The sequence below is a fragment of the Salminus brasiliensis genome, chromosome 10 (genome assembly GCF_030463535.1).
Source record: "Salminus brasiliensis chromosome 10, fSalBra1.hap2, whole genome shotgun sequence".
Classification (NCBI taxonomy): Eukaryota; Metazoa; Chordata; class Actinopteri; order Characiformes; family Bryconidae; genus Salminus; species Salminus brasiliensis.
The window spans coordinates 1,103,518-1,120,436 of record NC_132887.1 but is presented as its reverse complement, the minus strand read 5'-3'; the positions used below and the strand labels follow the sequence as shown (position 1 = coordinate 1,120,436).

The window sequence follows — 16,919 nt, the reverse complement described above, 5'->3', positions numbered from 1 at the left end:
GGCCAATAGGGAGCGGGTCTGATCGGCAGTCTGTAATCCAGCTGTTCAGCTTTTAAATACAGTTTAATAACAGGAGGAAATAATAGAGCTAATTATATTAACATATGAACACAGTGATCATTATTATCATTATGATTCATAATAAACAAGATCATCTAATTAAATACAATTTGAGCCATAATAAGACAACTGATTTACACTTTTTGCTGAAACAGTAAATTTTGTTAAAATTTTGTTACGCCTGCTTTAACAGTGTTTTCTTATTATAGCTTAAATTTTATTGAATTAGAATTTTATTTTTCTATTTAAAAAAATATATGTGTGTATATATGTAAATATAGTATTAATATAAATTTAAAGCATTTTTTGTCTAGAAATGTTCATCATAATTTTTAGCATTATAATTAGGTGTTTTATAAGGTACAAATAAAAAAAAAAAGATTCTTTAAAAAAAATATTTAAAAAGAGCTTCTTATTCAATACTATGATTTTCAAAAAAAGTTGTGTACCAATGATAAGGAAGTACATAATTTGTAAAGCAATGTTTTGTAAATAAAGCTAAATATAAATATAATAAAGCAAAATATAAATATTATTAAAATATATTAAATGGATGTTTTCTCTTTTGTCCACTGAACGAGGAACGGCCAGCTATAACTAATGTAACTCATATACTACAGCTAGCCCATAACATTAATCCAGACCACTTTACTGACCATCTTATTGTCCATAGGAATCAGAGTGACCACAACAACCTACAATGAGAAGGATTCGGTCAAGAAAACTTTTTATGATTGCTAGAAAGGCAAATTAAAAGTCCTGTTTGACTTCTTAGTGAGGCCCAGAACATTGAGGTACACTTGAGCCCTTTTTACGAATCCTACAATTCTTCCTTTAACATGAGAAACACAATATTTAAACATGAACATAAGCTGTAAGCTAAGAGTTTATTTCAGTACAGCTGAACTGTAACAGCGTAAATTCACACTGGTCGTCTGTCTGTTGGCGGTATGTCAGCATTTCTTTGGGGAAACAAACTGCCATGAAAGGTTTTCTTAGAGGAACAAGTCAATGCTAGTTGTAATTAGCCTAGATACCAAATATTAGCCTAGATACCAAACATGTCACGTCTGAATCCAGACTCAATCTTCAATCAATCAAAACCATTAGATGTATTGGAAAGTTTCTGATTAGATTGCGCGAGACATTGTCCCTAAGGAACTTGTCTGAAGCTATAAAACCATCAAACTTTAATAACCAAAGGTTATTAAAGCAGTCAAAGAAACAAACAGCTTTGTGATACCAATCAATCAATCATGACACTCTGACTTTCCACCAGACTGCTCCTTTAATGTCAGAAGATGATCCTAAACGCCTCAAATCTGCATCCAGATCGAGATCACAGGGCTCAGAAAACATTCACAAAAGCTCTCGTCTTCCTCTCCAACATCTCAACAATCTCCCGTCTTCATCTTCTTCACTCTTTGTCAGCCAAATCATTTTGCTCGAAATACCTTCAAAAAAAAGAGGGAAAAAAGAACAGTGAGTGTGTCTACCTGTAATTAACTCTATATAACATTAGAATAAACCCAAATAAACATAGTCAGTGGTCAATGAGAGTGTCTACCTGTAATTAACTCTATATAACATTAGAATAAACCCAAATAAACATAAAGTCAGTGGTCAGTGAGAGCGTCTACCTGTAATTAACTCTATATAACATTAGAATAAACCCACATAAACATAAAGTCAGCGGTCAGTGAGAGTGTCTACCTGTAATTAACTCTATATAACATTAGAATAAACCCACATAAACATAAAGTCAGCGGTCAGTGAGAGCATCTACCTGTAATTAACTCTATATAACATTAGAATAAACCCAAATAAACAGAAAGTCAGCGGTCAGTGAGAGCATCTACCTGTAATTAACTCTATATAACATTAGAATAAACCTAAATAAACATAAAGTCAGCGGTCAGTGAGAGCATCTACCTGTAATTAACTCTATATAACATTAGAATAAACCCAAATAAACAGAAAGTCAGCGGTCAGTGAGAGCATCTACCTGTAATTAACTCTATATAACATTAGAATAAACCTAAATAAACATAAAGTCAGCGGTCAGTGAGAGCGTCTACCTGTAATTAACTCTATATAACATTAGAATAAACCCAAATAAACATAAAGTCAGCGGTCAGTGAGAGCATCTACCTGTAATTAACTCTATATAACATTAGAATAAACCCAAATAAACATAAAGTCAGTGGTCAGTGAGAGTGTCTACCTGTAATTAACTCTATATAACATTAGAATAAACCTTAATAAACATAAAGTCAGTGGTCAGTGAGAGTGTCTACCTGTAATTAACTCTATATAACATTAGAATAAACCCAAATAAACATAAAGTCAGTGGTCAGTGAGGGTCTACCTGTAATTAACTCTATATAACATTAGAATAAACCCAAATAAACATAAAGTCAGTGGTCAGTGAGAGTGTCTACCTGTAATTAACTCTATATAACATTAGAATAAACCCAAATAAACATAAAGTCAGTGGTCAGTGAGAGTGTCTACCTGTAATTAACTCTATATAACATTAGAATAAACCCCAGTAAACGTAAAGTCAGTGGTCAGTGAGAGTGTCTACCTGTAATTAACTCTATATAACATTAGTTAGGAGATCACAGGTCTGGGTGCTGGTCTTCTCAGTGAACTCCAGACACTGTATGAATGGGTTCAGTTCCACCAGCAGCTCATTTACTCTATTGATCTACTGTAATGAAGGACTGGTTAGATAAACTAGGTGCTGGATGGGAAACTGGGAATACTGGTCACTTCTTCCAGGAGTGGTAAAGCTAACACACATTCATCATAATAGACAGTTTGATGTCTAATGTACTGTCAGCACTATAACTCTCACTGCCCCGATTATGAAGCTTTACAGGTGTTTCATTTGCCCAGATGGTTTCAGATGTTCGCACCGTACTGTTTAATTCAAATCATCAATCATCGTTTCTGTTACCTTGCAACTATACAGATCATCAGGTTAAGTGCCGACAGTCTCTCATCATCTTTGCTCTCCTGGAAAACAGAAAAAACAGGAATGCAGACTGGACATTAAGGTTGTAGTTGCAGTAGATGAGGTTTAAATGGAAACGGGGAGTAAAAATACACTGAAGTGTAGCAGTCATGACTACTTGATTAAACTAAAATTCAAAAATACATTTCTATAAAACATTCATCTCAATAAATTAGCAGTGATTAGTTACACAGTGCTAATGCATGTCTCAAATTGTCCTGCTCATATTTACACTGAGAAGCAGAGCCTGGTATAAACCCCCATTTACACACATTTAATGGATACAGTCTTATGCAAATGCTGGGGCATGCTTGGCCAAATGACATCCAAAACACCCCAAAGTGATCTGACAGATCCATCTCCATGCTCCAGGAGATCTTTTCATGAGGTGCAGTTTCTTTATTTCTCCAAATGTATCTTTGCTGATTGTGCTCAAAGGGTTCTAGTTTGTCTTCATCCGTCCACAGCACTGTTTCGTGACGAGGTGGCAGGCAAGGTGTCTTTCTTATGACTCCAATTCCATGAGGATTGTGTTTGTGCAAGCAATGCTGCACAGTAGAACAGTGCTCCACCTTATCGACTCAGTCAACCTTCCTGCAGGATCTTGGCACATATATGGGGTTTAGATTTGCCTGTCTTACCAGCATATGGGCAGTTCTCTCTGAATGTTCTGCCTAACCTCCACAGCTCCCCTGAACTGCCATTTCTTATTAACAGTCCACACTGTAAGCTCTGTAATAAACTCTATAAAACATTAGAATAAACCCAAATAAACATAAAGTCAGTGGTCAGTGAGAGCGTCTACCTGTAATTAACTCTATATAACATTAGAATAAACCCAAATAAACATAAAGTCAGTGGTCAGTGAGAGCGTCTACCTGTAATTAACTCTATATAACATTAGAATAAACCCAAATAAACATAAAGTCAGTGGTCAGCGAGAGTGTCTACCTGTAATTAACTCTATATAACATTAGAATAAACCCAAATAAACATAGTCAGTGGTCAGTGAGAGCATCAACCTGTAATTAACTCTATATAACATTAGAATAAACCCAAATAAACAAAGTCAGCGATCAGCGAGAGTGTCTACCTGTAATTAACTCTATATAACATTAGAATAAACCCAAATAAACATAAAGTCAGTGGTCAGTGAGAGTATCTACCTGTAATTAACTCTATATAACATTAGAATAAACCCAAATCAACAAAGTCAGCGATCAGCGAGAGTACAGAGACTGGGTTTACTATTTCTCAATAAAACAAAAGAGGCAAAGGTGCCCAAACTTTTGCATAACATACTCATTTATCTCACCTATCATGAAAAAATGAGTAATTCCAGAACTACTGATTGATAATTGATGGGAACAGCTCTAAGCACAGTTATCAGAGTGAGAGTGAGTGAGGCAGGCAGTGTTTACCAGGTTCGCTCGTACTGCAGAGCACCGCCTCGCCAGCTGTCTGATCAGTGAATGTGCCTCAGGCAGGAGAGGCTTCTCAAGGCACGCCAGCAATGCATACAGCCACCTACCCTGTGGAGATACGAGCACCTAAGTCCCGGACCCTCGGAAATGTTCTGCTTTCTGTTCTGATAAAGAGTTTAACTGAACTCACCAGCTGTGGAACAAAGTCTCTCTCCTCAAACCAGTTGATCAAGCACTCCAGCACCGCAGAGACGGTGGACTACACAGCAGAGAGAGTGGAACAGGGTTATCCAATCACCAATTTCACCTGGTTTATTGATGCATCATTTTTACCTTATTCACATTTACATTTATGGCATTTAGCTGACGCTCTTATCCAGAGCAACTTACAAGGTTACTCGTATTACAGAGGCGGGTCAATGTAGTGTTAGGAGCCCAAGGACTCTTATTGGTGTAGAGCAGCATAGTCACCCAGACGGGGAATCGAACCCTGGTCTCCCACATGGTGTGGTAGCTCAGTGGCAGGTAGTGGTGTTATCTGTTGCGCCACACCAACCACCAACCTCTTTAAAGGAGCCGTTTGAGGATAAATTAGTGCCGAGTGTGTGGTCACATGACTTTGCCCCATCTAGTCTGCGATGGAGAGGGCGGAATAAGGTCGCTAGTTCAGATCCCAGTCGTGCTGCTATCCATCAACAGCCCAAAACAGCACAACTGGCCTTGCTCTCTAGGGGTAGATGGCCTCCAGTGCACTCCATGTTTAACATGGAGGAGATCTCAAACCCAGAGCCAACTGAGCAACTCCAGCAGCTGATATCGTCGATCATTAATCGTATTGAGGTCATATCTTCCAGCACTGCTCTGAGTCCAGATTCAGTCGATCAGCCAAGAAAAGTTCGGTATCTGACGTGTGCTGCTTTAGTTTACAAGGGAAGATGCTAGGCTAACGTTGCTAACAATCACTGGCCTTGGACGCTCATCTCATCTCATCTTTAGATTTATTTGCATTAAAATCTTCCTAAAATCTGCAAACTACCTAAAAAACAACCAGTAAAACAGCATGGATACACCTTATTTACACATTACAGCTAAACCTGGAGCTACATTTGCATAACGTCCAGTGTTGTTGTGCAGTTCTGTTGTACGTCAGTGTCGGTTCCTCCAGCGTTCCTCAGCTCTGTGGTTCTGGTTCTGTTTGGGTTTTTAGACTAAAGGACGTCCCACCGTCTCCTAAACCTCATCCATCTACCAGCTAATGAAGATCTGGGTACAGAAACAGACCCATGTGCTATAAACATTAACAGTGGTGAGATTTTATTGTAAACTTTACTTTAGTGAAGTTACCATGATATGGGCCTTCTAATAAGCCCCTGATTTGTTATATGTTGTTATTTTTAGACTGAGATATTTTACACTCATGTCCTGATGCACATTAACTCTCACAAAACTCATCTGGAACTGGGATTGTTCACAGTGTGCTATTAAACTCTGATTTGTTGTCTAGTGGCTGGTGGCTCGTGGCTGGTGATTGATGACCCTGAAGATTCAAACTGACCCTAACCCCTAAACATTCGGCCCGAAAGTGTTATTACAAACGTCTATTAGCAGAGAAGAGCCCCACCGGTGTGTACAGACATCCCGGTAGTTACTGAGTAATACACCTTACTGTGTAATAAGCCTTGGAGTACTAAGAGGTTAAACAGTTACCTGACTGAGTTTGCTGACGATGCTGAGAAACGGAGGGAAGCCCACCTGCCCAAACACAGCAAGAGAGGAAGATTAGTGGAGAGAAACAGGGTTTGCGAATCCAGAGCAATAAATGTGCAATAAATAGATGTGATCTGTTAAAATCTATTAAAATTTACATTTATTAAATTAAAATTACGATTTCCAGACCAGTTTTCCCCCAGTTTAGCCATTCCCAGTCCCCTATTTAGACCCCCTCCCATCACACAATGCTACCATTGCTGGGAGAGTGAGGGCTAGCACTGTCTTCCTCCAAGACACATGAAGAAGCTCCACCACATCTTGGAGTATTTCTATTGGTCCATTCATCATGAAATTCTGATACAGTATAAAGGACAGCTTCCAGATTCACATTATTTCAGAAATAATGTTATTTGTCATAAGCAGCCGTGGCCTAATGGTTAGAGAAGTAGGCTTTATTGCAGCAGGTAAGAATTAGGGGTGGACAGAGTGAAGGCTGTCTCCTCCCTCAATCCACGGCTGAAGTGCCCTTGAGCAAGGCACCTAGCCCCCAACTGCTCCCTGAGCACTGGAGTTGACTGGGCGTGTGTGTGCTCAGTGTCCCACATTTCACTGTACATAGTACAGTACCTTTACCTTTTTAAAGGAGATATACACTGTACTGTCCAGAACAGTTCTACTGTAGAAGCTCCAGATCTCATCAGAACAGATGCAGCAGCTGAACATGAATCCAGTAAAAAGGAGAAACAAGAGCTTCTCATTCTGAAGAAAGAAAGTAGTGAGATCTTGTCGGTGAGCTAGTCTGAAGAACAGAGCTCGGTTCCTCCAGGGTTCTCCTGGAAACCCCAGTCCAGTCCAGCCAGCACAGCGTGGAGGATGTGTTCAACTCCATCATCATCATCAGCAGCAGCAGCAGCAGCAGCAGCAGCTCACCTGATTTACCATCATTAAGCCCTGATTTACCTCCAAACCAGGTGTTGATCTGAGGAGAACTCTAATTAACACTAGACTCCATGAGAGAGGAGAACTTTGGAGATGTTCTAATGATGAACACAGTGATGGAGAACCACCACCACTTTCTGTAGGAGTGTTATTATTAGTGTTTATTCTGATATCAGTGATTTACTGAGCAGATCAGCAGCTCTGTCACATTCACACAGAGGACTAAAACCTTTGCAGTAAGAAAAGTGAAGGAGTTTATTCATACCTTTACATAATCCAGCCCTGGACTCATGGTGTCTCCTTCACTGGGAGTAACGTCCAGATAGACGATTTCACCAAGACAGAACCTCTTCCACCCGTCCTCATCGTCCAGTTTGGGCTGCAGTTAGAGAGGAGGTATGAGGAAACACAGTGTAAGGCTGTACTGCTGAGTGAACTCCAGTACAGAACAGATCAGGTTTAGAGCTAAAGCCAGTGAGGGAATGTGAAGCTCCAGATTCACTAATATCAACACCATAGTGCTGCAGTCTGTCTTTCTTCCACACATCAGTGAAAGAACGGGAGGTTCTGAAGAGCTCACTGAACTCCAGCGTGGTTCTGTATGTAATAGGAGACACCGCTGCACCAACAACAACAAGTCAGCTGGTGAAATTTCCTCCCTCCTAGATCTTCCTCCATCAGCTGTGAGTGGTGTTATTATTGAACAGTGGAAGAGTTTAGGAGGAACAGCTCACAGAGAGCAGCTCAGCCACCGAGTGTCTGTCAGACCACGTAAAGGTACAGAGCGGGGTCAGGGCCGAGTGCTGAGCTCAGAGCAGAGTGCAGAAAAGCCTCCAACTGACTCAGTAACTGCAGCAGAGCTCCAGACCTGCTGCTGCTGCTGGTAGAGCTTAGAGCAAATGGGGGACTGGCTCCATATTAATAATGCCTATGGGTTTAGAATGTGATGGTATAAAAGCTCCTGTAGGTGGAATGTGCAGGTGTCCCAATACTTTTCTCCATTTATGGTCTCTTGATTACAGATGGTTGGATCAGTGCAGCTGATCTACTCCTCACCATCACAACATTGTCATCCAGAAACTGAGCTTTCCAGTGCTGCCGGTGTTTGGTAACGCTCTGAAACAGAAAGCAGAGAAAAACAGACATACAGCAGCTATTACACACCCGGTCAAAATTGTGGACACATCTACTCATAACAGGGTTTCCTTATTGTTTTCATGATTTTCCCCATTTTACAGTGAAACAGTGGAGACATCAAAACTATGAAATATCACAGCATTCTACAGAGACTGTTAAACACTGGGGTTTGCCTTTCCAACAGGACGGGAAAACATACTGTATTTCTAACCTTATGCAAAAGTCTGGGTGCCTAAATTTCTCAACAGAAAAAAAATATCATTCTGCGTATTTCTGAATGACTGAATTTAACAGCTTGGACAAAAAATAAAAAAGCGTAGTTGATGTCCTAATACTTTTGCACACTTATATTTAATGTTTGCTCCCAATCTTGTGAATTAAGCAAATAAACAGAAAAACAACATGTTAAAAATGTACAGAGGTTTATCCTTGTAGAGGCTGTGACCTTCACTATTTTGTCAAAAGTATTGGGACACCTGATCATTCACTGCTTCTTCTGAAATCAAAGGATATTAAAAAGAGTTTCTCCTGCCTCTGTTGGAGTGACTGTCTCTACTGTCCAGAGAAGACTTTCTACTAGATTTTGGAGGAGAGCATTGCTGTGAGGATTTGATTGCATTCAGCAACAAGAGTGTTAGTGAGGTCAGGATGTTGGATGATGATCAGCACCCCACCTCATCATTCCTAACTCATCCCAAAATTACTGGATGGAGCTCCTCCACCATCATTTCAGAGAACACAGTTCTTCCACTGCTCCACAGCTCCTCAATGCTGGGGGGCTTTATTATACCCCTCTAGCCCACGCCTGGCATTAGGCAGCATGGAGCCAATAGGGTCATGATGTTGATCTGCTCCAGAGAGTCCTATTCTATTGGCAGTACTTCTGTACAGGGACTAGACAAGCTGTGTCAGCAATGGGTGCAGCTTATAGAAGCTGGATGTATTCATGTAAGCAGTGTCTACGTCTGTCTACCTGTCTGACTTCAGAGAAGCTGCCGACTTGCTGCTGCTGCCACCTCAGACTGGGAGAGAAGCCCTGCGGAGCGGCCCGGCAGCCGGTGAGCTGATAAACAAACACTCCTCATTAGATTCCACACACCCCATTTAGAGAGTATTCAGAGAGTACTCAGAGAGTACTCAGACAGTATAGAGAGAGTATTCAGAGAGTATTCAGAGAGTATTCAGAGAGTATTCAGACGGTATACAGAGAGTATTCAGAGAGTATTCAGAGAGTATTCAGAGAGTATTCAGAGAGTATTCAGACGGTATACAGAGAGTATTCAGAGAGTATTCAGAGAGTATTCAGAGAGTACACAGAGAGTATACAGAGAGTATACAGAGAGTACTCAGAGAGTACTCAGAGAGTATTTACAGAGTATTCAGATGGTATTCAGACAGTATACAGAGAGTATTCAGAGAGTATTCAGAGAGTATTCAGAGAGTATTCAGACGGTATACAGAGAGTATACAGAGAGTATTCAGAGAGTATACAGAGAGTACACAGAGAGTATACAGAGAGTATACAGAGAGTACTCAGAGAGTACTCAGAGAGTACTCAGAGAGTATTTATAGAGTATTCAGACGGTATTCAGACAGTATACAGAGAGTATTCAGAGAGTACTCAGAGAGTATACAGAGAGTATTCAGACGGTATACAGAGAGTATTCAGACGGTATACAGAGAGTATTCAGGGAGTATACAGAGAGTATTTACAGAGTATTCAGACGGTATTCAGACAGTATACAGACAGTATACAGAGAGTACTCAGAGAGTATACAGAGAGTATACAGAGAGTATTCAGAGAGTACTCAGAGAGTATTCAGACGGTATACAGAGAGTATTCAGGGAGTATTCAGAGAGTATTTATAGAGTATTCAGACGGTATACAGAGAGTATTCAGGGAGTATTCAGAGAGTATTTATAGAGTATTCAGACGGTATTCAGACAGTATACAGAGAGTATTCAGGGAGTATTCAGAGTACTCATTATTTTCATTATTATTATAGTATTTAGTGAGTACTCACAGAGACGCTCACTGACTGGTTCTTCTTCAGCTTCTTTGGATCAATCTGAGCAACAACGACGTCCGGGCAGAGGGACGCTTCCCGTCTACAAGAGGCACACAGAGATTCATCACAGAAACACTGCAGAATTAAAGGGTAATTCTCGTGAAAATGACAAATACTGGAAAACCACCTGATAACATGAAAACCCCTCGTTTTGGATATCATTAAATATCGACCTGAACTATTTTAATAGATTTTCTGAGCAGATACAGTATAGCTGTGATTTGTATAATCTGTTATCAGACTATTTATGATTGTTACTAACAGCAGCAGGCTGCCGAGCCCGGGTCTCGAACCCACAACCCTGTCATCAACAGCCCGGCACTCCAACCGCTGAGCCTCCACTGCCAGAGATACCCACATCTGTCTCAGAGCAGCACTACATACAGTGTCCTGCTCATTCACCTGGGCTTACTGGCTGCTGATTGGCCGGCATTCTGACCACTGGGTGCTGTTCTAACCCCCTGAAGCCCTTACCCTACGCCCTGTTCCCTAGATAGTGCACACTATGTAGGGAGCAGGGGATTCAGCAGTGATTACAGAACCTAGTGTGTGTGTGTGTGTGTGTGTGTGTGTGTGTGTGTGTGTGTGTTAGAGCTCATACTGCACGTGTCTCAGGTACTCCTGCGGGTTCCTCGGCGGCTCCTTTAAAGTGTAACCATCATCATCATCATCACCACCGCGCGGCTCAACCGGCAAAAGCCTCGGCATCAGCTCCTCCACGTCCGACTTCATGTTGGGCTCTTCTGGGAATCATGTAAAGCGCAGTGATGCGGATATTAAACTGTTATTAATATTTAATAATTTGAGGTGGAGCGCGCGCCTCCGTTTATAAACACAGCGCAGGATGACGGAGAATAGCCGCGACTGTTTCCATGGCGCTGTTCTTCTGCCCTTCCAGTAGAGACCCGAGACCGCCACTGTCGCCACCTGCTGGTCTGACTAGATATTGCTCAGATTGGCAGGTTACTGATTATTATTATTAGTAGTAGCAGTGTTAATATAATAATAATAATAATAATAATAATAATAATATGTAATCCTTTATTAGTTCCACAGTGGGGGAATTCACAGTGTAGATACACACACACACACACACACACACACACATATATATATATACATATATATATATATATATGTAGATATTTATATATATATATATATATATATATATATATATATATATATATATATATATATATATATATATATACACACTGTCTCTGAAGGGGCTGCCAAAACTGCCCGAGTCTCATGCATGGGGTGGGAGCTGTTCTCCAGCTTGGCTGTCATCCTCCTGTCTCCCACCACCTGCATAAATAATAATAATAAGAAGAAGAAGATAGATATTAATATTATTAGTAGTATAGTAGTTTGCACAATGATTATTCAGCCCTCATGCACACATTTCTCATTTACATGCACATATTTGTCTTTATTGTCTTTTGTCTTTATTGTCTCTTGTGTTTTGTCTCATGTATTTAGATTTAGCCTAACAGTGTTTAATTCTACTGAACAGCCCTGCATTAGTATAATGACAATAAAGTTACATTGAATTATTATCATTATTATTATTATCATTATTATTATTATTATTATTATTTGTATTACTATTACTACTATAACTACTACTTCTACTACGATTATCATTGCTGTTATTAATATAGCTATTAACAATAATAAATATTGTATATGTACATATTTTTAAAGTTGTTTCAATTCTTTTTTTATTTAAATGATTTTATTTGTTTTAATTATTTGCACATGTAAGTGTATCCTCCAGCTGCAGGCCTAAAGCACAGGGAGCATTTGCTCCACTGGAGGGCGCTAAGGGTCAGATCCTCTGTAGGAGAGCCTAACAGAGTGCATGAGGCTAATTTCTCCCACAGGGCCTCTCACTGTAGCTGTGGAACTGTGACAGCACTCAGTGAGGGCTGCCCGCTGCTGATGGTCTGCATGTTGTACAGTTCTGTCCACTGTGTGTGTGTTTATACTGTCCAGTTAAAAGAGGGCCTGGGCTGTTTGTTGACCGGTAGCACGCTCCTGGCTCTGCTCCGCCCACAGGACTTCAGACTGGGACTTTAGCTCAGTGATCACTCAGCAAAACCAGGGCAGAGTGTAAATCACTGCAGCCCGGAACGTGGTGATAGCGGGGCACAGTGGAGTACATGCTCACGAGTACAGATATTAATATTATATGATAATAGCTCACGCTCATATCGCCTCACTCTCCCATGCACTGTGGGCTAAAGGCCGCTGAACAGCCACTGATTTTGTGATGTCCACACATTTGCATCCACCCAGACCACCTATAGGGACTACTTTCTGTAGCCGCACTACACCCTGCAGCATGTATCCCTCCACCATTTTAATGATCTGGTTCTAAAAGCAGGTTCTAGAGCCGAACTCTTCTCAGAACTCTGGTAGAACCGTGTCTCAGGCATCAGGCAGCGTCTTCATCACCATTAGGTGAAGAACTTTCTGTGAGGAGCTTTTATTAGAGCTTCAGACGTCTGCTTCCCTTCTCCTCCACTGTAGAACCACAGCTCTGACTGGGGGAGCTTATCTAGAACCCAGCGTTTCACAACAATCCCAACCAACTCCACTCTAATGACTGTGTTTAGATTGTAATCATTTAATTATGCAGAATTTTTATAATTTGGTGACATTTCCCTTTAAGTGTCTGTGTGACCTTTAGTCAGTAGAGGCGTTTATGCTGAATGGCAGCCGCTCTGTATCGTATCCTGATACCCGCCTTGATCTCTGCCTCGCTTTGTTCTGATAACCTGTGTTATTGATTTTATAAGCAAATGTGAGAATGAAAAAAGCTATTATTATATTATATTATATTATCATATATTATCATATATTATATTATATTATTATTATGTTATATTATATTATTATATGTTATATTATATTATTATATGTTATATTATATTATATTATTATTGTTATATTATATTATTATTATGTTATGTTATGTTATATTATTATATGTTTTATTATATTATATTATATTATTATTGTTATGTTATGTTATGTTATATTATATTATTATTATGTTATATTATATTATATTATATTATATTATATTACATTATTATGTTATGTTATGTTATATTATATTATTATATGTTTTATTATATTATATTATATTATATTATTGTTATGTTATGTTATGTTATATTATTATGTTATGTTATATTTTTATGTTATGTTATGTTATTGTTATAGAAAATAAAATCAAGCAACCTCAGCCTGACTGCATTCAGATGGCTGTTTATGGTCCCACCGTGTGCGGCCCCTCACCTTCAGTGCCTATTCTCTAATCCAGCCTGTTCTAACTCCTTCCCAAGGCAGAGAGCCCCCTCCATCCCCCTCTCAGCGGTGGGTTTGGACAGTGCTGCTCTGAGGAGACGTGTAACTCAGACAGTGTTAATGATTGACTCTCACTCACTGACCTCTAATCCAATCTCTCCTCGTCACACAGTGATCAGCCTTCCTTGCTGTCGCCATGCAGGTCTCTCGCTCTCTCTCTCCTGCTGGGCTGTGAGTTTATAGGGGAACAGACTCACCTGGAGGACTAATCCGGCCTGTCCAGCCATGGCCTCCGCACACTTCTTCATCTCGCTTCAGGTGCTCTTCAGCCTGGCGTCCTGCAGTCTGGGATTGATGTCTGATTATAAAACATGTGGAGATCCTGCCTGTGAACGTAAGACCTGTTTAACCCGTCTGGATTTCGACACACAGATGTAATGATTTGGTGTGAGAACACTGAAGGCCCAATAACTGATCAATAATTATTTATTATTATTATTATTAGTAGTAGTAGTAGTAGTCACTGTTCTGATTAAGTGTGTAAAAATCAGTGCAGTAGATTTTCTGACTTTATTAAAATGTTTTATTATCATTTTCATGATTAAATGCACTAATTTATGACCATAATAAAGCTGCATACTTCAAATGTAATAAAAGGCGACTTATTCTTAAAATAATCAACATTTTAGGGCTTTTTGTTCAAATAGCTTTTAATGAACTATATTGCTAATTATATTGATCAAAAACTAAAGTTATTGGGCCGTTCACTCCATAACAATTTATTTACTTATTAATTTGTATGTGTATTTATTTGTATATTTATTCATTATTTATTTACGAATTTATTTGCACATTTTTAATTAGCTTTTTTATTTATCATCTATTTATTTATTGGTATATTTATGTATAATTTATTTATTTATTTATATTTATTATAGATTTTCACTACATCACACACACACTTTTAGCATATCCTCGTATTTAGAGAACCTTTTTAACCAAAGACACATTTATTTATTTCAGTGGTTCTCTGAGTTCTCATGGTTCTGCGTGTACTGAAGAACCCTCATAAAAACAGTCTTTCTCCAAACTGAAGCAGAAATGTGACAATGCTGATCCCCCCCCCACCCCCCCCACACCCCCCACGGTTCTGATTGATCATGATCACTCACTGTTGGGTTCCTCAGAGAGAACGTTCTGTTCATGGCTTAAGAAGAGCCGCTGTTCTCAGCTGTTCAGGGCACTGGATTTTAGAGGCCTGCTGAAACCCCTCGCTGTCCTCCTGAAATCAGATTAGATCAGGACTAGCAGTGTTCTCCTCATTACCTTGTAGTTTTACAGTCTGAGCAAAAAAGGGTTCTAGATAGAACTGAGAAAGGGTCGACTCTTGGTGGAACCTGTTTTAGTGCTATGAAGCCGTTTTCCTTGCATTGGAGGAACCACTTTAACCAGGCAACACTTCTCACATAACTAATATTGTGTGTTTTATTGTGTGTGTGTGTGTGTGTGTGTGTGTGTGTGTTTCTCTTTAAGGCATGATGAGTCGAGTTCGGGCCCTAAAAGACCACCAGGCTCAGGACTGCAGGTTCCTGAACTTCAAAAAAGGCGACATGATCGTTGTTTACCACAAACTGTCGGGCAGGAGAAGTGACCTCTGGGCCGGGAGTGTACGTTCTCACCCTCCACTGTTTATTCCCTCAATGAGTGCAATTAGAAGTGCTGAGCACAGTGCAGTAGGACAGTGTTGATAAGCCTACATAAACACTCATAAAGGCTTATTCCAGCTAGTGTCCGTCATCATGAAGGCTAGTTTGGTCCATTTTGGCGTTGCTTCACCAACAGCTGTTGTAATTGGCCTTCATCATTCTTATGTAGGTTAAGTAGGTCAGTTATCATGATGGCTGATGTTGGTGTTATTTATACACTTATCAACAAGTAAGCTGTTCTTCATTTGTGAATCAGAATCAGAATCAGATTTATTGGTCAAGTATGTTCACATACACAAGGAATTTGTTCCGGCTGTTAGCCGATATACACAGTACACAATACACAGAGAACAGCAGTACACACAGTACACAATACACAGAGAACAGCAGTACACACAGTACACAATACACAGAGAACAGCAGTACACACAGTACACACAGACTAGACCAGCACTTTTCTATACAGTGAGCTTTACCGTGTTATTCAGCAGTCTGCAGCTCTATACAGATTAAATATAGTGTAAACACAGCAGTGTAAACATGTGTGAGATGAGTGATGGTGCAGTAATGCAGTAACTGTAGGATAAGAGTGTGTTTTGTGTAAAATCATATAATAAAACTTAGTAATAATTAGATATATTATTTCATAGATTACATAGGTAGCATAGATCATCTTAAATAACCTCATTCTGAAGTGTTTCTTAAATAATTCTTGAATCTTACATCTCAAAATTAACTTTCAACGGAAGTCAGTGTAAAAGATTTCATTCCCGCTCAGTTGGAACATTTCTATTGGTCCTTTCATCGTGAAATTCTGATTGACACTACAGAGAAAAGTGAAAATTTACAAAAAAAAGTGTTTTTTTATTGAAAACAGCAACTTGAAATGAATCTGTTAAATATGCAGATATACAACATAATATATAATATAAACACATAACATCAATCCACCAATCTGTTATTTTTCAGATAGATAAGCTGTTTGGATATTTCCCGAGAGACGCGGTGAATGTGGAGGAGGTGTTTGTGGATGAGAAACAGGAGATTAGGATGGAAACTCAGGTAAGACTTCATCACTTTTCACTTTTTTTTGGGGGGGGGCGTTCTACGTGAAACATTTGAGGCTTGTAACAGACATTAGGATTTCAGCTCCCCGGGTAAAAACATGCTTCACCTTGCATGTGTAAGGTTGTAGTAACGTCAGACTCCTGCAGATGCAGATGTGAAGGAAGCTGCAGAAGCTTGTAGAAGCTGCAGGTGTGTGAAAGCATACGGTCATACTGGTCTACCAGCAGTGGCAGAAATCTCAGCTTACAGGGACGGGGGAGCAGTTTTACTGTAAAGGGTTCTGCACAGAGCTCCTAGCACTGTTCTCCGATTCCCGCAACTGACACTCACAGCCTATCTAGAACCTGTAGAAGGAGCAAAATGATGTTTTTACATATAAAATCAGTGAGTGATGGAAGACCTCGCTTGACTGAATTAATCTACAATAGATACCAGAGAGAGAAAACATGTGATTGGACAGTTTTGT

General features: G+C 39.6%; 2 protein-coding genes across 3 annotated transcripts in view; one reads left to right on the top strand and one right to left on the bottom strand.

The window, feature by feature from the left end:
* Positions 1 to 928: 928 nt before the first annotated feature.
* Positions 929 to 11,245, bottom strand: gemin2 (gem (nuclear organelle) associated protein 2). The gene is made up of 10 exons (XM_072688963.1): positions 10,960 to 11,245; positions 10,314 to 10,398; positions 9,263 to 9,352; positions 8,209 to 8,268; positions 7,418 to 7,531; positions 6,211 to 6,255; positions 4,694 to 4,762; positions 4,501 to 4,611; positions 3,023 to 3,081; positions 929 to 1,514 (listed from the first exon to the last, which is right to left on the bottom strand). Exons 1-10 carry the CDS (start codon positions 11,088 to 11,090, stop codon positions 1,478 to 1,480), a joined length of 801 nt encoding a protein of 266 aa, XP_072545064.1. The 5' UTR covers positions 11,091 to 11,245; the 3' UTR covers positions 929 to 1,477.
* A 2,620-nt stretch (positions 11,246 to 13,865) lies between these two features.
* Positions 13,866 to 16,919, top strand: part of mia2 (MIA SH3 domain ER export factor 2) — a 31,197-nt gene continuing 28,143 nt past the window's right edge. For both annotated transcript variants that reach the window (XM_072688962.1, XM_072688961.1), the window contains exons 1-3: positions 13,866 to 14,073; positions 15,213 to 15,346; positions 16,355 to 16,447. In XM_072688962.1, the coding sequence (XP_072545063.1) occupies positions 13,965 to 14,073; positions 15,213 to 15,346; positions 16,355 to 16,447 (336 nt within the window). In that variant the 5' untranslated portion in view covers positions 13,866 to 13,964. The remainder of the gene's footprint in view (positions 14,074 to 15,212; positions 15,347 to 16,354; positions 16,448 to 16,919) is intronic.